At 34.7% G+C, this 25,380-nt stretch overlaps 1 protein-coding gene across 1 annotated transcript in view; it reads right to left on the bottom strand.

The window, feature by feature from the left end:
• Nucleotides 1-16,676: 16,676 nt before the first annotated feature.
• The window catches only part of LOC143558436 (nicotinate N-methyltransferase 1-like), an 80,163-nt gene continuing 71,459 nt past the window's right edge, over nt 16,677-25,380 (bottom strand). The window contains exon 4 of the mRNA XM_077047278.1: nt 16,677-17,045. Within this exon, the coding sequence (XP_076903393.1) occupies nt 16,749-17,045 (297 nt within the window). The 3' untranslated portion in view covers nt 16,677-16,748. The remainder of the gene's footprint in view (nt 17,046-25,380) is intronic.

The raw sequence follows: 25,380 nt of genomic DNA, 5'->3' as shown, positions 1-25,380 counted from the left end.
TGTAAATATATACCCGGAGGAGGAAGTGGAAATGGTGCATTAGCATTTATTAAAGATTCAGACAATTTTCTAGAATCATGTGCTAATCATTCCCATGCGGCCACGAGAAAAAGTAAATGCCATGTTAAAGTCACATATGGCCAAAATATTTTGATAACACTCACATTTCCCTCTTCCTCTATACAAATGTTGTTTATGAACAAGGATAATAGCATGTATCAAAGTTTCATCAAGTGCACCAATCGCTTGCTATATAAAGTTTAATTGTTAATAATATACATGGAAAGAAATCACAATAGAACTTGATAATGTACCATAAAAACTCGTCGTAATCTCTTATACGCCCTGGAATATCTGGATTAGGATTCAAAGATGTTGGTCCTATAACCTCTTTAGCAAATTCCATCATTGTTGCCAATACTTCATGAAAATACTTACGAATTGTTTGTTTCGAGTGTTGAAATCTATGCTTGATAACTGAAAAACGTTGATTGTGACCAAGCATCATAAAAAACATAGCCATTTTTTCTTCAAGGGAGATGTGTTTGCTCTCTTTTAACAAACATATTACTCTAAAATGTGTGCAAAGTCGAACAAATGAATCACGTGACATGCGGTAGGAGTTCAATGCATTGTGTATAATTCTCTTGCAACAACCCTAAAGTAAAATGGTTTCCGGACATAACCGAAGTGTTATCTCTATTTCTTTTGGAATTTCTCGGCCAAAAGTATCGAAGATATAAGAACATCACAATGAGGAGCAATAACTTTTTATTATAATCCATGATAAACCTATCGAAAACAAGCAAAATAAATGTCAAAAAACTGCACAAGAATAGCTCTATTTGTGTCAAAAAAAAATTGCAGCAAAATAGCTTCAATTTGTTATCAAAAAACTGCCAAGAAACAGCAGCAAAACAGCCTCAATTTGTGTCAAAAAATCTGCACAAAACAGCTTCAATTTGCTGTAAAAAAATTACCAAAAACAGCAGCTAAACAGTTTATATTTTGTGTCAAAAAATATGCACATAACAACTTCAATTTGCTGTCAAAAAACTGCCAAAAGACAGCAACAAAACAACCTTAATTTGTGTCAAAAATCTGCACAAAACAGCTTTAATTTGCTATCAAAAAAACTGCCAAAACAGTAGTTAAACAGCTTCAATTTGTGTCAAAGAATCTGCACATAACAGCTTCAATTTGCTATCAAAAAACTGCCCAAATTTACAGCAAAACAACTACAATTTATGTAAAAAAAACTGCACAATATTGCTGTCTAAAAACTACCAATACAATACAATACAACACACATAACATTGCCAAATTACATAATTGTTCAAATAAAAAAGCAAATTACGGTTCACATAATACGAATCACATAACATGAATCACACCAAAAAACAAATACTGATATCCCTCCCTACTTGAACATCCCTAATGTCATCACGGTTATCTTAATCTACCCTTTTAACACCTCGGGATCTGATGGCAGTGTCATCCAAAGCTTATCTCATTTGTATAGAATGACCAAAAATGTTAAATGCTGCCAAAAACAATGGATCTATAGGCTCTAACCCAACTAATTTCAACTTCTCATAGCATTCGTCAGTTGATGGTCCTTCCAAGCTTTTCACCATATGCTTGAGTGCGTGTTGCATATCTTCAACCAAATCATCTAGGGTAATGGTGGTCTTAGATGTTTTAGCCTTTTTGTTGGGCCTAGCTTCATTATCATTATATGTATGAGCCTTATTATTGGTAGGAACTTCATCACCATTATGAAAACTTTGTTAATAAGAGTGTCCATCATCATCTTCTAGATTACGAAAGCTACCATCTTGTATCTGAAGTGTTTGGACATGTAAGGACTGTGAAACGTCGGATGTTTGAGTAGATGTCCATTGATTACCACCTGTAGCACTAAGCCCTTCAAACACAGCTATGTGAAGGTCAAGATGAGGCAATGGGTGTGTTTTTAATGACATTGCCCTCAGGTGACCCTGCACCAAATATGGACTATAATAAATACTTTTCACTTTAACATATGACATAATACTGAAAACCTAAACAAATACACACCTTCTTAAAATCTTTCCATTCCTAAGGCGTTAAAGTGAACATATTTGTTTCCGGGTTGTATAGATTTCCAGTCTTGTTTCTTAAATAACGTCATCCTACATATTTTGATTTCATAGTATCAAAAGCATTTCTAATTTGCTTTTGAGTCAAATTCATGTGAAATTGTTCCTTGAGTTTCTTCCCTACTATAACCCAAGATTCCCTGCGCAAGCTTTGTCCATTTCTACCTCTCCTCCCTATTTCTTCAAGACATGTTTCTAATAAGCATTTAATAGCCTCATCCGTCCATTGTTGTCGACCATCATTAGTTTCCATCTAGAATTAAATCACACATAACATACAAGACACACAAGAATCACATTATATATTTAACATGATCAATAACATCTACTTTGTGTTCAACATTCAAGAACCTTATGTTTAACAAATCCAACACTAATTTAATTATCTTCTATGAAATAGAAACACCAATGAGATATAAACATTCAAGATGGAAACTAACATCTACTTTTACACCAATATTTTGTATGTATCAAGAAGCAAAATTAGGTCTAACAAATTAGGGCTAACAAACAAAAAACAAAAAAAGAAGCTACATCAAGAAGCAAAAAAGAAGTACCTGGTCGGAGGAGAAGAGGGAGGTCGTCGAACGATGAGGAGGACCTAAGAACTGGCCGGAAAACTGGTCGGACGAGGTTGGTCTGGACGAAAAGAGGCTGCGGGAGTAGAGGATGATGACGTGGGGGAAGGAGTGACGGAGGAGATGGGTGAAAAGGAAGGGGTCAGTGGTGGGAGGAGTGGATGAGAGGGTGACTTCAAGGGGGAGAAGAGTAGGGTTTTTTTATGAAGATGTTTTAAACAAGGGTTCTCTTTCTTTTCTTTTAAAATAGAATAAGATAACTTTATATCTGTTTAAGGAAAAAAAACAAATAGTCTTCAAGGGTAATGTCTGCGCGCCTGCAGACATTAGCTCCCCGTAGATGTTTGAAGAAAAAACAAACACCCCCGTAGTGTTCTTAGAAGATTTAAAATGGAATTGGCATAGTGAAAAATACAAAAAAAAATTCTTTTGTCTTTGTTGACCATTTTCCTAGCTTGGAAGAGCATGCATGGGATAGTGTAAGCCACACGCAAAGTGAGTCCCACACATACTCCTACAAACCAACCCTTAAACATTCACCTAGTATTACCCTATCAATACTTTAAATAACCCATCTCCATCAAGTATGCCCACAAACCAACCCTTATAACACTCCACCTAGTTCAAAATTCAAGCTCTTTGACATCTGATGATTATGATGGTGGCATTGAGTTTGACAGCAATGGTTATACACTGCAGCCTTGTGAAGATGATCATTTCAGCATACCTATGATAGAAGATTCGACCTTTTCAACCCATGATGTTGAAGTATGTGAGGCGCATTTTAATGCGTTTGAGCCATGTCATGCAAACGAGACGGTGAAAGGAATTGTGGATGGGCTTTGGAACGTCTATAGGGAACGGTGCCGGGGCTAAAAAGTAAATAGAGATGGATGAAACTGCGTCTTTTGTTGTTCTCAATTGTGACTTTCACTAAGAACCTAAGTTGGCGAAGGTATGGGTGTGGGTTAATTACGGTGTAAACGAGGCTATCCACTCATCAGCTATTCTAGATTGTCTTGTTAAAAGCTCTAACCAAACCAACTTAGACGAGTTCAAGCTTAAAAGGATAATATAATAACAATCTTGTATACCGACTAGGCTCACGAATCTAAATGGGCTCTTATTTACACATAGAGCTGTTATGTTATTGTGCATTACCTTGCTTAGTGAAACAGTAGGTTTGCATTTAACCATCTCTTTCTGCAGGTACTTTACGTACAAAAGGTTTTATACTGACATCTAGTTTTATTTACAAATGTTCAAACCAAGCCAAAGTTTGATAAAGAACTCGAATTTGGGTTGCAAATATTCGAAATGGATCCTTATCCAAACCGTATTACAAGTTCATTTTTCAATCGAATGCAAAACTGTGAATTTTGAATCTACTCAATTACTTCTAATCGAAACACATTATATTGTTAAAAAAAAAGATAAATATTTTATGTTGTGTGTGTATATATAGATACTAAATAGTAACTTGAATAACATATATTAAGGTGATTCATTAACAAAGACAAAGCCTTTAGGCATCTAGATTAAGAGGGGCCGAAGATCTTGCCTTCAAGTCCTACGGACGAAAAGAATTTAATAAAAAATATAAACGAAACAAGATCAATAAAGACAAAATCCTCCAATTTACACATTAAACATTAAAACCCAAAAGCCAGTTCTACCAACTTAAAACTTAAAAGCATGAGCCTAATGTCAGGATGTTTCCTTTCCTGTATGTACTAAGAGGGACCAAAATTAAAAATGAAAATTTTAGTGTGCTAACACAAATAAATAGCTCACAAGGAAATTAATTTTCGACTCTAAACTTTCAGTATGTATCTTGGCCTACAGATTTACTGAAGAAGAAGATGAGGTTTTACATCTTTTTGCTTTGCTTCTATCTCTCTTGATTAAAAGAACCGATTCCTTCAGGAGATCAGACTTGTCATCCGTGTCATTAAGATTGATATGAGTACATGCATCAAATCGGTTTGAGATGATACATGCATAGTCATTGGAAGGAGCTGTTTTCCACTATTTAAACTCATGGTAGCACTCTAATTTAAATTTTGATGCGTCTCAACTAAAACATTTGCGTCATTTTTACCACTTGTTCTTACATGGTTATTTTAAAGTCGATTGAAAATCGAGTTAAATGGTCCAACTTTTGACGCATTGATGTTCATTTGCTCGATATCTTGCCGGCATTCTGTTATTCTCCTAGGACCATTACGGTGTAAAAATTTTCACGACCCTGATGTTAATATTTCTCACCCTTTAGACTATCTCCTATTTAGAATAAATAATTAGCATCATTATTTAAGATATTATGAAATATAAAAAAAATATTATAATCCAAAACTAAACAAATTATCCGTCTTTGGATTCTTATTTTTTTATCTTTTTTCCCCCTAATCTTGGTATAACCAATGGCTAATTTTTTGTTTTGCAAAATGGTCCCAACTCCCAAGGGTTCTTTCCTAGCCCTCACTCCCTTAAGCTGCTGATGCTCTCTGGCGCCTGGCTCAATATGGTGTTTGGCATGGACGTTACTCGACTACACATATATAGTGTATAGACCAATAAGGTATAGTAAGGCGAACCAACATTTATAAACATCATGTTTAATCAACATCAAAGCCTAATTGTCTTTCATCTCTATACATGAATATGATAAAAGACTTGACTTACACTTCTCAACTATCTTTTCTTGTTAACGGTATTTTGTCGGGTTTCTTTTGTTTGTATTTCACCTTTAATGCTTGATGCCCACGGTTTTCCGTTTTACACTTGTTTATACAAGTTCACATTAATTGTTGAGCTTTATTATATGATCTGAGAAGGATAATATAGGCATACCATATATCTCTACATCAGAGGATTTAGAGACTGCTTCTAGAAGTCCGTTAGCTTCAAAACCATAATCGCATGTCTACATACAAAAAGTATATCAATTCAAAAGACACAAACGTACCAAGCAAGATAACAGTAGTTAACTATTAATTTAAATAAGAGATATTGGTTTTTAATACTCTAAGCTTTCACCCGTTGGTTGATAATGCTCCCAACTTTTGATTTGTTACCCACCACTTCCAACTTTCATCCTATTTTTTTTGCACTCCCGAACTTAATGGACCTTAACTCCGTTAGTTTTCTTACAAACATGACATTTTTTAATGACATGGCATGTGTATGTAACATTTTTTCTAAAAAGTTGTGGGTCCCACACCACCGCTTCATCATCTTCTTGATCATAAACCCTAACATAAACATAACCACCACCACCACCACCACCAGCCATCTCCACCACCTCTTCAGTCCACCATACATCACCAAAGCAGTCCTTCAGTTTGTTGTGCCATCACCACCATCACAATCAGTTTTCGTCGGTTCTGAAACAAAAACACTATATTGATCTCGCAACCCCTCACCCACCATACTCTCTAAATTCATATCGATTTTCGGCGTCATACAACTATGAGAATCATAACCACCGCCACAATCTCTGGAAATCGCCACCACCACCGTCGCCACTATCTTGTGCGAAATCGCCAAAACTGATGTGATTTGGGGTCGATTCGATGAGGCTTAGGTTAGAGGTTTTCGGTTGTGATGAAATTGGGCGATGGTTATTGGGGTTATCGAACACAACAACCGACCACATTCCGTCAATGTTACCCTAACCCCCCCCCCCACCCCACCCCCACCCCGCCCACTACACCCCATTTTGTGTGTGTGGAAGATTGGTTGCAGGTGTAATTGGAAAAATCCCATGTTGGTATTTGCGCCCTTGACCTGAAAAAAATATAGCCTGAAATGTGTAATATTGGCCCCTAACTGGCGGGGTGATCTCAGGGAGCGGTGGTGTCCACCACTTGGTTGTTGGTGGTAGTTAAAGACCGTTGGTTGGCCGGATGTTGGTGATGGTGATGGAGGTGGCTAAGGGTGGAGGTAGTTGGTGGTGGTAGTTATATTTAGGTTATGGTTTTATGGAGAAGATGATGATGTGGAGGTGACGGACTCAACTTTTTTTTTTTTTATAAAAATGCCACATACACATACCATATCATTAAAAACATGCCACGTCAACAAAAAAACTAACGAAGTTAGTATGCGTTACTTTCGGGAGTCCCAGAAACAAATAGGTTAAAGTTGATAGTGGTGAGTAGCAAATCAAAAGTTGGGAGTATTTTCAATCATCTAGTGAAATCAAAGGGTATTAAAAACCAATATCATATACATGTGTGTATACGGTATATAAATAAATATCAAACTCTTGTTTATAGATTAATTACCCGTAAGCTGAATTCTAACTTAAGACACAACATAAGCGAATAGAGCTTGTGGCCTAATTAAATAAATAAGACGATCTCAAACTTAGGACATATTAATTAGACTTAATTACTCGTTACAACTATGATGTGAGTTTGAGTTCGTAGGTCCAACACGGAAAATGTAAAGTGCGTGCTCGGCTCTAAATGTAATTGAATATTGTGTCGTATGTAATAACTAAATTTGCTACTCATCTAATCGTCTATAAATGAAATTGAATATTGTGTCGTATGTAATAACTAAATTTGCTACTCATCTAATCGTCTACAAATGAAACATAATCCATCCAGTTATCTAAAAAATGTACGTGTACAACAATCACTTTACAAATGATTTTTTTATGGGTTTAGTAATTTTTACATGGTATTCGTGTAGAATACGTGGGTTTAGACTTTGAAACATGTTTTGAAAATGGGTTTAGACTTTGAAACATGTTTTGAAAATGGAAGATCCGCTAATGTGACTAGTAGATGTGGTTGTGATGTAGTGTTGCTTCTAAACAATTTGATAGGTTTATTTCATATCATTCCAAAACTGAAAAGGCCAAAGGGTATAAATACAATGTCATACGATAAATAAGAAAACAATAGTAAAAAAAATAATATCTTTCTATACTCCCCCGTAAGTTAGAGCATAGATCTTACAAATGACCAACTTGTCGAGTAGAAATTGCAGTTTTCTAGCATCAAGAGCTTTAATGAACAAGTCAACAATATGTTCCTAATGTGTAACGGCTCAATATCTTTCGACTCCACACGTTCTCGACAAAATAACAATTCATTCCGACATGTTTCGTACGTTCATGAAAAACTGGATTATTTTCTATATGTTTGACAACTAGATTATCACAAAATAATTGTGTCGGACTAGTTTGGGAGACATCCAAATGTTTCAAGAGCCATTGAACCCATAAAGTTTCACTAACTGTCTACACTATAGCCCAATATTCAGCTTCAACGGAAGACTTGGATACGACAGGTTGCCTTTTCGATTTTCAAGAAATAGGAGCCCCTCCTAGAAGTAAAACATAGTCGGTTCGTGTTGTATCTTGACACCCAAGCCAATCCTAGTCGGTATACCCAATGAGATTCACCCCACCACTATTTGGAAGTAAGATACCTGGAGTGGACTTTAAGTATCTAAGAACTCTTATAGCTACTTCCATATGATTTTGTCCAGGATCTGCAACGAACTGGCTAAGAACATTGAAAGAATAAGTAATGCTGGGTCTAGTGGCTCGTATATAAGAAGCCGGCCCACTAATCTTCTATATTGCGAGCATCAACAAGTACTTCTTCATCACGCCTTCCAAGTTTTGTACCATGTTCAATAGAAAACGCACTTGGTTTACAACTCAACATACCACTAACTTGCAAAATGTCCATCACATATTTTCTTTGACTGAGGACAAGACCATCTATTCTCCGTGCTACTTTGATTCCTAGAAAATATTTCAGAACACGTACCAAGGTCTTTGATGCTGATTTTCTATCAAGAAAACTCTTTATTTCTTTAATTTTCTTTGATTTGTTACCCACTATGATAACGCCATCTACATAAATAAGAGCAGCCACAAGAAAAAAAAAACTAGAAAGCGTATAAAAAATAAATAGTACACAAGCAAGACGTTTATATATGATACATAAAACTTATAACTTAGTTACTCCACACTTGTTCAACTACATCAAAGTTGGTTAAAGGCTTAACTTAATCACATCTGAGTGGATGCATCAGAGTTTAAGAATCACCTCGTGGCATCAGGCTCAACTCATTTACACCGCGAATAACTAAGTTTTTTCGTTCACAAATGTTACGTGAATAAAAAAAACATTGTGTGATGGGTTTTGTAATTAAATTAATTTATCGTATTTTGCATGTATTTAACTAGATTTTACACTTATACTCATCCAAAAATTGATTAATGAAATATAACCAAACTATCTAATTGCTTAATTAAGTACAATAATCACCAACAGAGGCGAACCTACTATAATGGTGCGGGGGTCGGCCGTCTCCTGTGAAATTATTTTTTTAGTATTATATAGGTGTTAAAATCTCAACCGACACTTAAGAAAATTTGGCACCGACCCCTGTGAAGCTTGTGAGAATTTAAGATGCAAGAAAAGATTGAACTTTTACTCACTGGAAATTTTCCAGTGTCCGTGGAAGATGCCGTCGCTGGTTGTGGGTTTACGAAGAAGAAGAAGAGTTATCATCAAAGGGTGTCCATTAATGCAAAAGTACATGTGTTTTTAAGAGTTATCATCAATATTAATATTATTTAATATTAGTTATTTCATTTTTTCTAGATTAATTAATTTAGATTTAAGATTTGATAAATTAAACTTTTCATTTTTTCTTAAGAGTTAATTGCTATTTTCGTCCCTGTGGTTTGTTACTTTCGCCACTTCAGTCCAAAATTTATATTTTTGTCAATTTAGTCCTCATAGTTTTAAATATTAGCCAATTACGTCCTATCCGTCTAACGGCATCCAGCTATGCCGTTAGTTTAAGGGTATTTTTGTCTTTCTCCTTTTTATTTTGAGTTATTGGTCATTTTCGTCCCTATGGTTTGATACTTTTGCCAATTCAGTCCAAAGTTTGAAATTTTGTCAATTTAAGTCAGTTTTTTTTCTATAACCCTAGAGAGCGTTATCCAAGCCCAAAACAAGTCTGCATTTACTCTGTCGACAACAGTAATCATACCCCCTCCTCTCGTATTTAGTTTCTAGACGGTTCCTAAACTCTCCCCCATGGTGGAATTCAATGGTAAAGTGGTCAAAGCAATTCCGTGAAACCGAATTGTACCGAAAAAACTAAAAATCGATTATTTGATGAATGCATAATATTTAGGGTTTAGAGATTAACATATCATAACGAAATATGGGTCGTAATCAACTATTATACATTAATCAACAAAACAATTTTTAGTTTTTTGTGTATAATTCGGTTTCAGGGAATTACCTTAACCACTTTACCATTGAATTCCACCATGGAGAATATTTTAGGAAATGTCTAAAAACTAAATATAAGGGGGGTATGATTACTGTTGTCAACAGAGTAAATGCATACCAGTATTTGAGGTTAATCGATGGTTTTGGGCTTGAATTATGCTCTTCAAAGTTATAATCAAAAAACATAAAAAATAAAAAAAACTGAATTAAACTGAACATTAAATTGACAAATTTTCAAACTTTGAACTAAATTGGCAAAGATATCAAACCACAGGGACTAAAATGACCATTAACTCAAAATTAAAAGGAGAAAGACAAAAATACCCTTAAACTAACGGCATAGCTGGATGCCGTTAGACGGATGTGACGTAATTCGCTAATATTTAAAATTATGAGGACTAAATTGACAAAATTAAAAATTTTGGACTGAAGTGGCGAAAGTAGCAAACTACAGGGACGAAAATGACCATTAACTCTTTTCTTAAATATTATTAAGTATTTTATTTTTTCTTAAATTTTTGATTACATATATTAATCATAAGTTTACATATATGTAAAATTTTTGTACTAACAAATTTACATAGGTGTAAAACAAAACATAGATATGTATAAAAACTAATTTTTAAAATTATAATCGTAGATATATATATAAATGATAAAACTACTCTCAAAAAACATTAACATACAAATTTTTTTATAAAAAACGTTAGTTTTAAAGGGTTCCTTCAAATTCTTAAATAATTTAATAGTTCTGTAATGATATAATGATACTCATCCTATATATATATATATATATATATATATATATATATATATATAGAGGTGAGATCTAGAGAGAACTCTTCTTAAAGAAAGAACTAGAGAACTCTAGTAAAGAATTATTTTTAACTATTTTTAAAAAAATATTTTTTGATTTTTGTTTCTTTCCTCCTTCTAATAAGATGATGTTGTTCCTAAAAAAAATTCGTCTATGTAATGCGTATGTTCATTAATGTGTATTGTATATATAAAATAATGTTTTATTGAATATAATACAACACAAATACATTATCTAAATACACACTATTGTATATATGCAAATACGACACTAATAATTGTATGCAAAACACATTATCGCATATATGTAATACAACACTAATGCACATATGCACTATATCGATTTTTTTTTAATTTTTGTATATAATATAACACTATTGCAAATATACAATACAAACAACTATATATATATATATATATATATATATATGCTATTCAACACTATTTCAAAAATCAAAATGCACACTATTGCACATATGCATTATAAAAAAAGTCGGTGTATTGCATATATGCATTATAAAAAAAGTCGGTGTATTTTTTTATATTTTTATATTTTTTTGTGGTAAAGAATAACAACATATAAGAAGGATGAAAGGAAAAAAATTAAAATTTTTTTTTAATTAAATTAAAAATACCTCATTATTAGTTCTCTAGTTCTTTTCATAAAATGGAGTTCTCTCATAATCCTCTCCCTATATATATATATATATATTATATTAAAATACATATAGGAGGGACAAGAAAGTAATTTCATAGAAAACTCTTAAAAATAAGAGTTTTACAACCATCAAAGCTTGAGGTACAATCATTCAAAGCATAAAGGGGGGAATTCAATCTCCAAGATTCCAAATAATTCTCCTGACAGTCTCAATCTCCACCGTCGGCCATGAACATAGTTACGTTTTCATTAGGAATGGCAACGGGGCGGGTTTGGGGCGGGTTTTGCTTAACCCGAACCCGAACCCGAAACCAAAAACTATCCCCGTACCCGCCCCATTACCCGTCGGGTTTAATTCGGGGATTCCCCGTTTGGTTTTTTGTACCCCCCCGACCCGCCCCGTCCCCGAACCCGAAAACCCGAAACCGATCCGACCCGACCCGAAATTGACTATTCTGGGTAATTCATAAATCATAATTTCATATCAACTGAGTTAAATCAGATACTTATAAACGAATTCCTTCTCAGATCTCAACAACTTAAACCCTAAATCCATTAAAACACTCCAAACTGAATCGGTAAACTTAATTAAGATGAGGAAGCATGAATAAACCCTAACCTTGGAGTAGAAGAGGAGAAGTAATTATGCGATGACGATCCCGCACTGTTGATATCATTATTATTATTATTATTATTATTATTATTATTATTATTTATGGGTGATGGAGCGGCGGATGACGAAGGAGATGCAGTGAATCCAACCTTCTCCTTGAAGTCCTTAAGCAATGATACCCATTTCATTGTATTATTATTATTATTAACCTCTCATCCAACCACCGCCGTAAAATCAGATCCGTCAACTGATTTTCAATAGGAAGTCAGCTGCTGATCAGACGGAGTCAACGAGTTAGGGTTTCGATTTGAACAAAGAAGAAGAAGAAGAATGCTGGTGGAGGTTTTTAATATATATATATATATATATATATATATATATATATATATATATTATTTATATTTATATTTATATATTATATCGGGGCGGGTCGGGGCGGGGGTACCCGAACCCGAACCCGAACCCGAAACAATCCCCGAAACAATCTCCGAAACCCGACCCGAAACCGAAAAAACAAAACCCGACCCGACCCGAAATAAGCCGGTTTTCGGGTTTCCCCGTCGGATTCGGGGATTTTTGCCATCCCTAGTTTTCATACTTAATAAATATGGTTGTTGGTTATAGTGCATAGTATATTGACTAGAAAAGAGGTATGCCGTTCCATTTCATTTAAATTCATTTCTTATTCTGCAATGAAGGTTTTTATACTAACCTTATACCTTGTTTATGCTTTTCCAAAAAATGGGCAGGTTACATTTTATCCACCATCATATTCTGTGTTTAACATGATCAACTCCAAAATGAATGATTAAAATTTTTGTGCAATAGAGCAGGTAACATTGCCAAAATGAATGATTAGATAACGGGTCAAAGTGGTTTCATGTAGGCACAAAGGGATTACGGGACAACAATGGTCGGTCTTCGGGTGCGACCTCAAATTCTCAATCCAAAATTATTCTTAAATCATATGTGGCAGACATTACATAAGGGGTGGAGATTATTGATTATAAGCTACTCACATGTGAACGACACATTATGGTAAAAAAAAAGTTGCACAGTTATTTTTTTGTGTGTGTCCAACTTAAATGAAGTAGCTGATGGTTTTGAATGTGTGGCCAATATACCTTTCAATTTCCAATGCAAGTTCTGAAGAAGGGTAAAAACGTCACAAATTTTAAAAGAAAGGGTAAAAACACAAAACGGGTGAAACGGGCCAAAACGTAAAAATAAAAAAGAAGAAATTAATGTTAAATCTTTAAATGACACTTTTGTTGAACTGAAAGAGCTTTTAACGAGGCCTTATTATTGTTCGTTTATTATGCTATTATCATAAAATGGTCGGTTCACGAACACGCAATGGAATGTGATTTCGTGTTCATATCTGTTCATTAAGGAAATGAATTTGTTCATGTTAGTTTGTGTAGTTTCTAAACGAATACAAACAAAAATGAACCAACATATAGCGAGTTAAGTTAGAACAATAAATAATAAGTTAGTATTAAGGCAGAAACCATTTTTTAGTTTATTTAGTGTTGAATTTCTTTGGGTGGCTTAGCTTTGAGCCTTTGATTGGATTTAAGATTCTTAATTAAAATCTAATGATGCAGATCCATTTTCTACTTTATGTCAAATTAATCTAATGATGCAGATTACTTATTTGCCCATCATCTTTGGTTTTGTTTATGGGAAATGTTAATTGTAAATATAAACAGGGGTTAAAGTTGCAGATGGAATGCTACGGGATGGCTGGAAACCAGAATGGCTAACTTGCTGTTTTTTCAAGATTGAAAATGATGATCAGGTGCCCAAATATTTCCTGTACTTTACTTTTAAGCCTGATTTTATGGATATTTTGTAGATCAAGAAAAGAGATGAGACTTTAAGCGATTTTGTTGGTTAAGATGATTAATTTTATAAATTTATGCTTCAAATCAGACCCTGAGCATTGAATTAACAGAACGAACATGAATATACCATTCTCGTGTTCGCTTATTTAACTTTAATCGAACAAACAAGCAAACACGAACAATTAAACAAACATGGTTTTCTTGTTTGTGTTAGTTTGTTAAGAAAATGAACATGTTTGTATCCGTTTGTTAACATTGTTAACGAACGGTTCACAAACGTAAACGAACGAACATAACTGAGCTAAAATCAGTTAAAAGTAATGTGGAGAACAATGTGTTGGGTCTAATAGTTTATTAAAAATCGACTAAGTTGTAGTGGGTCAAAATTTTTAAATGAATATATTAACAAACGAACTTAAACAAACGCAAACTAACGAACAACAAAACATTAATGAATGAACATTTACTACATAAACAAATGTGAGATGTGTTTATGTTTGTTAGCTTAACTAAGTGAACAATATTTGATTGAGATCCCATTGGAAACGGAGAACCTGAATCCTTTGATTAAGATCACACAACTGATACTCTCATAGGGTTTTTTTTCGGATAATTATTGAGACCACGCAACCTGAGTCCTTTCAGGCAGTGGCCATTTACTTAGCGAAATTTTGTTTTTCTTATTTTGTTAGGTGTTTTGAACTATAGTTGGTTGAGATCCCAGTGGAAGTGGAGAACCCGAATCCTTTGGTTGAGATCACACAACTCATAGGGTTTTGTTTCAGAGATTGTTACGAGGTACGAGGAGATGGTTTTCTTTTTGGTCTAAGTGACGAGTAACATATGAAATGTCATTATTAGCCTACTTTTGTTATGCTACACGTGTTTGTAATTTTTCCGATGATTCTGGTTATCGGCTTTGTTAACTAATGCAAAACAAAACATTTATGACCTTTTACTCTTTAGCTGATGAAGAAACAATGTTCAAATTGTCATAGGTAGGTATAATTATTCTTGCATAGAAGGCAATCCCAAAGTGAAACCCATTGTAATATGAAAAGGAACCAAATGAATGTTCATGTTTAATTTTTTTCATGGTCAGAAGACTTTGGAAAGGTATCAGGTTTGACTTCTCCATGATTAAACATAACCTCTCATTGGTCAAATGCACACAACAGATGTATAATTGCATAATCTTGTGTTTACTTAAAGGGACAACATCTAAAATTTAAATGAAGACCAATAGGTTGACGTTTTAGTCAAATGAAAGACAAGTGTTGTGTGTACTTATAACCAAAATTAACTATTAAACTTCTGATTACAAGCTCTTAGCTCTTGGTGGCCTCTGGCATTAATTTGATAACAAAAGGGAATTGCTGTGAGTAGAAAGTTATAACCAAAATTAACTATTTAAGTTTATGACCACTTATTGTTGCTCAACCTTTCAATTTATTCAATCCTTTAGTTTTTTTAGTTCATATGTGCCTCACAGTTTAGTTTTTAGTTTATATACACACACACAACGTTTACCTTTTTCTTTATTCTAAATTTCTAATAATACCATTTGACGTTTCATAAAAATTTCAAATATACTGTCGCATCATGCTTAATTTTATCTCTGACTTACTAAGTTTTTTTCAAATAAGTCTTATTGTTTTTTTTTTCTTTTTGGTAAAATCATTGAAAACGAAGTATACAATAAATCACTAGACGATTGATAAACTAATAGAAAAACGAGTATTGTGTTGTAAATTGTCACACCGTCGCATCGCGCGGGCTTCTACTAGTATATATATATATATGGAACAAGCAAGATGAATATATGACTACTTGACTCAACTCGAATTGAAAATTTACTGAGCGTGACCCTAATAAAAAAATTATATGCCATGAAATTCAAGAAGGTAACAGAGAAACAATAGTTGTATTTGTTTAATATCTAGCTATAGACGACCCTAAAAAAATTTAAACGACAGAGTACCTAAAATCCGATTTGCGTAATCAGTTGTATTTGTTTCATTGAGAAAATTTTGTTTAGAAATGTAAAATTAGATGATGATATTGTTTGATTTCAAAAACTGAAAACCTTTTTAATTTTCTATATATATATATTGTATATTAATTTTGCCTTTTTAATGATGTTTCATGTATTTTTTTTGTTATATGATATTTTTGTTGGTTTATCTTCTTTTTACATGACTCGAACGGAACAATCGAACTGGACGAAAAAGATATATATACTGATTTGACCCGACCTGACCCGAATGGCTGAACATGACCAATCATAAAATTAAATACCGACTTCCAACTGAGTATTGATCCAAAATTTTCCGACCCTTGTGAAAAATATTGCTGGGTCCGCCAATGATCACCAAACATACAAATATGGATCATGGATGCAAAATACCCTATGTTGAATATATTTTAGGCCCACCTCATGTCAATCTCAATTTCATCGGCCGGGCTTGTGATTTTCGAATACGAATTAAATTGAAGTTACAATCTAAATCTCCCGCATAAAAAGTTGTTCAGAAACATAATATAATTTTCTTCTCGTGTTAAAAAAAATAAATAAAGAGAAATTACATACAATTTTCTGTATATAACATAGGCGTAGAACAAAAACATTTTTTCTGGTGTAAGGTACTAGCCTAAGTATCATTTTTTGATATTTCATAAATTCAAATGCATCCAATTACAATAGAGATACGGGTAAACAAATAACAAGTTGTACTTCAACCCCATTTCAACATGCATGCCTAAGTTACATTCAATGGCATAGTTGTTTAACAAAAAGTTGAAATAAAAAGGCTTATCACTTTTTGAACTCAATAAGAGTGAAATAGTCAAAATAAATAGCTCTGAAACTCGTAAAACCAACCAACTTGCCAAGTTCACGAAACTCGTCTTCAGTCCGATGTTTGCCCTTGGTACGGTACATGGTCATCACATATATGTCAGCTCCGAGCAAGGCTCTGGTACAGGGAGTATCATCAGTGTGGTTAGGCAACACCGGCTCACATGCAATCAACTTACCTCCAACTGGAATTGCATCAAAACAATTTTTCATAATTCGCTTTACTTCGTCATCAGTAAATATTACTAGCATCCACTACAACAACAAAATTAAAAAAAAAATAATTTACATATATAGTAATAATCAACTTTCTAAAACCATAAATTGTTTAATATTGAATAGTGATAGTTAAGCCCTAACTCATAATTATCACTTATTTTAAAAGTATTTTAATTTAAAAACACTTAAGTCATGAAGTACGCATTCACGCGCCTTAACTTCACATATCCATCAGATCATCTACTTTACCTCATTTCACTTGACCTAACCCTAAGGAAATTAATTGTTTAACCCCTTTATCAATTTTTATTTAATGTAAAATTGATTCTTAAATTATTATGTGCGTGTATGTAGATGATTTTAAAACTCATTAACATTTTAATCCGCATTGCATTTAACACCCCTTAACCCATGAAGTGAAGAGAGTGATAGAGGTCGGCAAATAAACTGGTTAAACAAACCGACCCAAAATTTGAGCCGAAACCAAATCGGTTTGAAACCGATTATACAGAAACCGGTTTGGAACTGATTGAAAACCGTAGGTTTGGAACCGCTTTGTAATTTTCTCCACCAAAACTGGTTAACCAAACCGAAACCAGCCAAAACTGAGCAAAAACCGGTCAAAACCGAGACCGATCGAAACTTAGACAAGAAACCGGTTTTAACCCGAACCAAGTCGGTCATAAACAGGTTTTGATTTTTTTGACCAAACCGAACCGGTTTTAAGTTTCAAACCAATTTATGCACCTCTAGGGAGTGTTTTATGTGTATGAAATATAAATATCACATGGTATATATACATGTCACTGACCATCTACTTTTGGAGCCTTTGCAACCACCTCAGGCAAGTCGAAATTAACACCTTCTTTAATATGAGTATGCTTCTCTAGAATCATCCTCAGGCTATCCCCTGCACTACCACCAACATCTACCAATCGTTCGACGCCGTTAAACCCATCGTAACTTTCTAGAATCGGCTTCATAAAGTCAGCGGATAACCCGGACATTGCCCTTTGCATAAGTTCGTTCATCTCCGGGTTCTTCCCATACATCACGTACGCAGTTTCACCACCATTCGCCTTCACGAAAGGCTCTGTGGACGAATCCAACACCGCCTCGTGCACCATTGGCCACGTCTTCATCAACTCGTCCTGGTGGTGTTGTAGAACGTATGAACCGTACGACATGCCATTTCCATTCGTCACTAGCGTCTTTCCAACATCCGTCAACGAGTATCTTTCGTAACACGTACGTTCACGTGTGTTACCTAGCCTGATGAATAAGAAAACATTGTGTGATGGGTTTTGAAACTCAATTAAACATCATAACGTATTATGCTTTTGCATGTACTTAACTAGATTTTATACAGGTATATAAACTTTGATCATTGAAACATAACCAAACTATCTAATTAGTTCAAGTACAATAATCACAATACATACAAATATGGATGCAAAATAATAAACGACTATATAGCAGATCAGCCCAATGCTTCTTGTCGGTATAACCGTATAAGTATAACAGATCAGCCCAATGCTTCTTGTGATTTTCGAATAGAGATTTTATTGTGTTTGTAACTTAATTTGAAGTTTTTAAATTAATCTCACATATAAAATACAAAATTGTTCACTAAAAAAGGACTAGCACAAACACCCTTCAACTAAAATATATTCGATCAATCAGTGTAAACTTTTTGTTAGGGGTGTTCAGCAATTTTAACCGAACCGAATCGAAGACTAGAACTGCGTGAAGACTGAACCGAACTGAAGACCTGAACAACGAAAAAATGTAGAGCGGCGACCGGACCTCTAGAGAAATGAGATTAAGTGGCTGTTTGGCAAGTGCTGAACCATTAAACTCTGAATCATTAAGTGGTCTGAATGATTAAAAGGCTCTGAGCCAGTAAATGTTGAACCGGTAAGTGTTATTTGGTTGGACATCTCAGTGACTGTGCGGAATAACTATTTACCCCTCTAAACTCAACCCCTAAAGACAGAGATTGATCCACTCGAAAATCATTTTATTTTAACCTATGTTGGTGTAATTTATGGAAACTAAAATCAATGGGCAATTGGCCCATCCGATCATCTTCATTACCCGGGTACTAGAGATCACTCTTAGAAGAAAAGTCACCATAGATGAGAAAACAACCTACATACCTTAACTTGAAACCCCTATTTTGCCACAGGGGTACTTGAACCCAAGACATAGGGAGGGGCGGGGCGCGAGGGTGACCGTTGGTGAACCATGAAGTCAAGAAGTCAAAGTTGCACATATATATGTTATTTCATCAGAAGATATTAGACTAGACACTTACGTATCAAATCATTAGATCTTAGATCTTACTTACGTGTTTCATAAACAAATAATCATATTGCTGATTTGTAAGTAGTCAAGACGTTGCATTCTTATTCTGTATTTGGTGTAATTGGTTGAGTGATTTAAAGTTCTATTCATCTCTTCTCTGGTTATCATTTTAAACATGGTATCAAAGCGTAAAAAGCTTTGATTCTTGGGATTCCGCTGTTGATTGACAACGGATTGCAAAGATATAGGGTTTTATAATCGAACCCCTATTTTTTGGGCGTTTACTGTCACGTGTGATTACGCTTGGAACTGAGTGTGACGGTGTTCGACACATTGGCAGTAATTGGTGGTTTGCTTCGCCGATATTTTTTTTGTCAAGATCTATAACCCTAAGTGAAGGTTGTAGGTCTTGACGTTTGGAAGGAACACCCTAACTTGGGCGCCCCTTGGTGAGTTCGATCTTTTTTCCTTATTAATTCTGTTACATGAATTAGTCGTTTTAGGCATTTTGGCTGGTTAGGTTTTCCAACCAGTCGATAATAGGAAGAGACATCCCATGTTCTATGTGTTGCATTCTTTAACTGTTGCATATTGATTGATCTTTGTGTGTATTTTTTGTTAATTGTAAGAATGGGTGATGATTCTTCTAGTTCTAGTACTTTGATTAGTAAGCTTGATGCTAGCGATCCTTTGTATTTACATGCGAGTGACTCTAATTGTCTCACTATTGTAAGTATTAAATTAACTGGATCTAAAAATTACTTTGTGTGGTCTAATGCAATGAGTCTTGCACTTCAAGTAAAAAAAAATGGTTTTATAGATGGTTCTTGCATTAGATCCACATATGATGAGATACTTGCAAGACAGTGTGATAGGTGTAATTCTATTGTGCTTACATGGATTTTAAATTTTGTTTATGAGGAATTATATCTAGGCCAAGTTTATTATAAATTGGCTTATGATGTTTGGAAAGAATTAAAAGAGACATATGATAAGATAGATGGATCAATTGTGTTTAATATGTATCAGAAAATTAATATTAATATGTTCTCTCAAAATAATATGTCATTTCTGAATACTATCATACGTTGAACATTATGTGGAAACAACTTGATCAAATTCTTGAGTTGCCTACTTGTACCTGTAATGCTTCAAAGCAGTTTAATAATGATTCAATCTGATGATTAAACTGATGCAATTCATGATGGGACTTGATAGTAGCTATCATTCAATTAGGTCTAATTTGTTAACAAATAGAAGCTTCCTAATGATAAGGAAGCTTTCTCTATAATTTATAGAGAAGAATCACATGGGCTGTCTAGTAGTAGTCAAAAAGAGCAATCCCAAAATATGAGATTTGTTTCTATGTTTAATAAGACATTTGATAACAAAAAAAAAACCACTAGAATTCAAAATCAAAGTGCAATGTTCTCCCCTTATAATAAGATGGGGCACACTATTGATACATGTTTTGAAATAATTGGTTAGGAATAGGCAAGGTAAAAAGATTAGTGGTGATAGTAATAAATATGTGTCTAATAAAATTGTCTCTACTAGTGATCCTTATGTTAGTGGCCTTTCTTCTGAGCAAGTTCTTAGGTTGCTAAACCTGTCAGATGAAAAGGTTGGGGATAATCATTGAAGCTGTAATGTATAAGGTAATATGAATCCTTTGTTTTGTTCTATGAGTTTTAGTAAACCTCAGTTTTGTTTTGCTAGTTCGGATAAAAGTAATAATACGATTGGATGGTGATGTGTTGCAAAACACAAAACATTTTATCCCGTTTTTGTGCTTAAACCGTTAACGAATATAACTTGTTCTTGCATGAAATTAAATGTTTGTGTATATGATAAGTCCCATGTTGAAGAGAGCGAAAAACGAGTTTAATGAAGAAAGAATCGGCTCAAACGGGATTCAGATGAAGCTGGTATGCGCGTTTGAAGATAAACGAGTCAGAAAACGAAGAAACGAGCACTTAGGACCTGGCCGCGCTACGCGACCAGGTGAGGCATCCATGCCTAAGATATGCGACGTCCCACATGTCCCAAAGGCTGCCAAGAATGTTCAAGAATCAGCTACCTCATCTATTTTGTCTTCTAGTGGGCCTTGTGGGCTTGTTTTAACCTATTTTATATTCGGAATGAGGTGTTTAAACATATATATATATATAAAGTGTTTATACCCTATGAACGAAATTATCACCATTCTATCAGCCACCACACCTGCTCTAGAGGAGAAACCAAGGAGGACAAGCTTATGGTTCTATCTTTTATCCTTCGGTTGTCGGTTTTGACTATTTTAACGTTTGTAAGTTCGGTTTTGGTTTTTAATCATTCAAACCTTTTGTAATCAGATTTATATGAACATGTTTATCATTTATATCTATTTTATCTACTGTTCATTGATTATGATTGGCTAAACCTCTTTGTTCTACCAAGGTTTGATGAATATTGTTAGGTTTTAGTAAGTAATATGGATTGTTTGATCATCATGGCTTGATTTGTTAATGAAAGTTTGGTTTAATATTGAATTAGGTTGTGTTTAGTGTCTGTGATATTATTGGTTTTATCTCATAATCTCGGGCTTCGATTAATTGAATTGGTTTTGATTGATAATTGCATGTTCAATTCTTTACTTTGTGTTTAGAGTTTGTTTGCGGTAGGATCAACCATAGGGTTTTGTTGAGATTGTTAATTGATTGAATTCAGCAGGTTAAGCACCTTCTTAGAGACCGAGAGGTGATAGGAAGTAAAGTCGTCTCATTGCTTTTACTTGTTAGGATTATGATTGCGCGAGAGCGGGTTCGGTTCTTGTCGGGTTTGGGTCTGTGAGCGATTAGTTGATTTAGTTTATGTTTAACCAAATTGTTCCTCTATCCTTGGTTGCGTAGTATTCGTTTCCACTAGGGTCGTGTGTCGGTGAGACCGAGAGGAGAGTCAGCATTAGAAAACCTTAGCATTCGTTTCCCGGTTTGTTCTTAAAATCAATTAAGTGTAAATTAGGGTTTGTTAGTGAGACCGAGAGGTGATCTAGCTTTCTTGAGTGAACCTTAGTTGTGTCATCCTTAGGTACCGGTGTCGTGAGATCATTCAATCCATTAGCTTGTTATACCTTCAATTTAATTCTTACCTAGGTAGACGTTTTCTCCAATTGCAGTTAAGTATCTAAGTTTCATCAAGTGTTTAGTTAAGTTAAGTTAAATTTAGTTAATTAATTTAGTTAAAGTAAGTTAGGTCAAGTAGTTTAATTAAATTAAAATCATTTAAATATTCTTAGGTGAGTCTTGGTTAGGGTTAAGTATTAAAAACGTTTTCACGTGTCCTTGTGTTCGATACTCGGACTTCCTTAGTTCTATACTATTAGTGATCGGTACACTTGCCGGTTTTGTGTGGTTTCTTTAGGAGTCTTGTTTTATAAATTTAAAGCTTAGTTGTGAGTTACTTAGAAAGAGCATCATTAGACACACATCAAGTTTTTGGCGCCGTTGCCGGGGACACGGTTTGAGGCGTATTGAGAACGACTCAAGTTTGGGACTTGTCTATTGTATTTCGTATTTATATTTAGATTAGATTAGTTATTTTAATTAGTTTAGTTTATTTTAGTTTAGTGTAGTTTTATTTTTATTATTATTATTGTTATTCTTAACTATCTTATCTATTTTTATCTGGTACCCATGATCCATTTATTTTGAGTATTCTTTATAGGAAAAATGTTTAGATTAAAAGTTGGAGAACCATGGTGCAAAGTTTGTAGAGGAAATCACTGGGTGCATGATGCTTATGAGAGGAGAAATATAGAAGTCGAAGCACGGAAAGCTCCATGGGAATCACTTTTGGCAAAGCCTCCTACATACCGATTTGCATATGATCAAATGGGGAACTTCTTAAGGTATAAAGATATATCAGGGAATATATTAGAGCCCACCCCAGAATTGGAGGAAATAATGGATGATGTGTTGTTTGCTATTAAAAATGATTTGAAAAATATTCCACCTTTGAATCCACCTTTGTTTGAAACCCTGAGTGAGATTGAAGATACCTGAATGGAGGAGCAGAGAGTAGAAGAGTATGTTCCCTCTTGCAAGGAATAATTTAAGGATGAGTTTGGTGAAGAGTTGATGGACTTTGCCATTACGGATGAAGGCGAGTTTGATATATATGTATGGAAGGTATGGTTAGAAAAGGAACATATCCTAATAATATCCGCGAATGTAGTGAACGGACCCTAATAATATCCGCGAATGTAGGGAACAAACCCTAATAATATCCGCGAATTAGGGAACGAACCCTAATAATATCAGCGAATGTAAGGAACAGACCTTTATAATATCGGCGAATGTAGGGAACATACCCTAATAATATCTGCGAAGGTTATAGGACGAAGTATATGTATATATGTATGTATAAAAGAAAAGAATGAAAGTATGATTGTATGAATGTATGAAGAAATGTAAGGAACTATGTACGTATATGTACCTTCGGACGCGTATAGAAGAATGTGTAAAGATGCATTGTATGTTATATTATTAACTAGAACTTACTCAGCGTAGCTGACTTTTCGTAGGTACGCAGGTGAGTAGAATGAGGCAGCTCGCTTGATGAGGACACATGGCATGGAATTGAAGACACTGGCATCTCAAGGAAATTTTATGATGTTTCAAAGACTATGTTTTACTTTTAATCGACTATAAATGTTTGTTAAGACAATATTTGAAAGTTATGTAATGGTTTACGGTCGAAGTTTTATATTCCGCGTAAAGTTTTAATTAACTCTGATATTTAGAACTGTGTTTATGAGTAAATCCAACGTCCAAAGTGAGGCACCGGTAACGGGGCCTTACAAGTTGGTATCAGAACAAAGTTCGAAATATTTAAGCATCTTACATGCTTAGACTCGAATAGAGAGTGGGATTAATGTAAGAAAAGAAAGAAGATGCCAGTTCAAGATAGCCATGTGTCACTTAAGCAAGCTTGGTAAAGGTAAAGTGTATGGTCAAATAATGAATGTTAATGTTAGCTTAATTGCTAAAAAAGGGACATGTGAATGTTAGGGATAGGACCAATTGATTATTTGATAGATTAACTATTTAAGAGTAGACTTAGCACAAATAGACTCATAAAGTGTGTATAGGACACGAAAAGTAACGTGATCAACTAATCACAGCTGGCCATTGTTATTACATGTTAGCCTTACTATCCTTGTATAAAATTGTTCCTTGAGTGATGACGTTTGTGTTTTCCCCTTCCAAAATGTGATGGCTGGAGCTAGGCAAGTTGTTGGAACAGGAGGTCGTACTGGGCGTCGCGGCAGGCCACGCCTCATCTGACAACCTTCCGTCCAACAACGAAGGGTATCAACTTAACCCTGCAGTCCAAGCAGCCATTATTCAAGCTGTAGCCGCAGCTGTGAATAGGGTTGTTCACGAGCCGAGCCGAACCGAGCGAGCTTCTGCTCGAACTCGGCTCGAATTGTAACCGAGCGGCTCGGCTCGGTTTGAATTTAAGTAAACGGGCAAGAAAGCGTTGCTCGAACTCGGCTCGAACTGAAAACGAGCGGCTCGGCTCGGCTCGTTTTCGCTCAGACCGGAATGAAGAATACGAGAGGGCTAAACTTTACGATGGAGAGGGGATTGTGAATAGCCGTTAGCGTACGACTCCGATTAGGATTTCTCCGATTCAACGGTGTGGATAGAGAGGAGTGGAGCCGTGGCATTGATTGTGACTGTCTGGATCAAGAGGGTGACGACCTGATGTTGTGATGGTGCTGGTTTGAATTAATGCAGATTTAGGGATTTGGTTCCCTATGAAAATGTTGGTGGATTGTGGCGGCTTGGCGGCGGATGCATAGAATAATGATATTGTGAAAGTTGGTCTTTTAGGGTTTGTGTGTATACATTTACCCCACTTACACCACTACATGTTATTTATATAATATTTCAAGTAAACTAATACTAAATATAATTAAATTAAATATATTGCTATATTTTGTACATATATAATTCTAAGTGTATATATAATGATATTTACACACACATATATATATACATAATAAAACAAACTAAAA

The sequence above is a fragment of the Bidens hawaiensis genome, unplaced genomic scaffold (genome assembly GCF_021521415.1).
Source record: "Bidens hawaiensis isolate Kalapana, Puna unplaced genomic scaffold, B.hawaiensis_p1.1 tig00001087_1, whole genome shotgun sequence".
NCBI lineage: Eukaryota > Viridiplantae > Streptophyta > Magnoliopsida > Asterales > Asteraceae > Bidens > Bidens hawaiensis.
The sequence above is the reverse complement of the archived record's forward strand: the minus strand, read 5'-3'. Positions and strand labels throughout refer to the sequence as shown.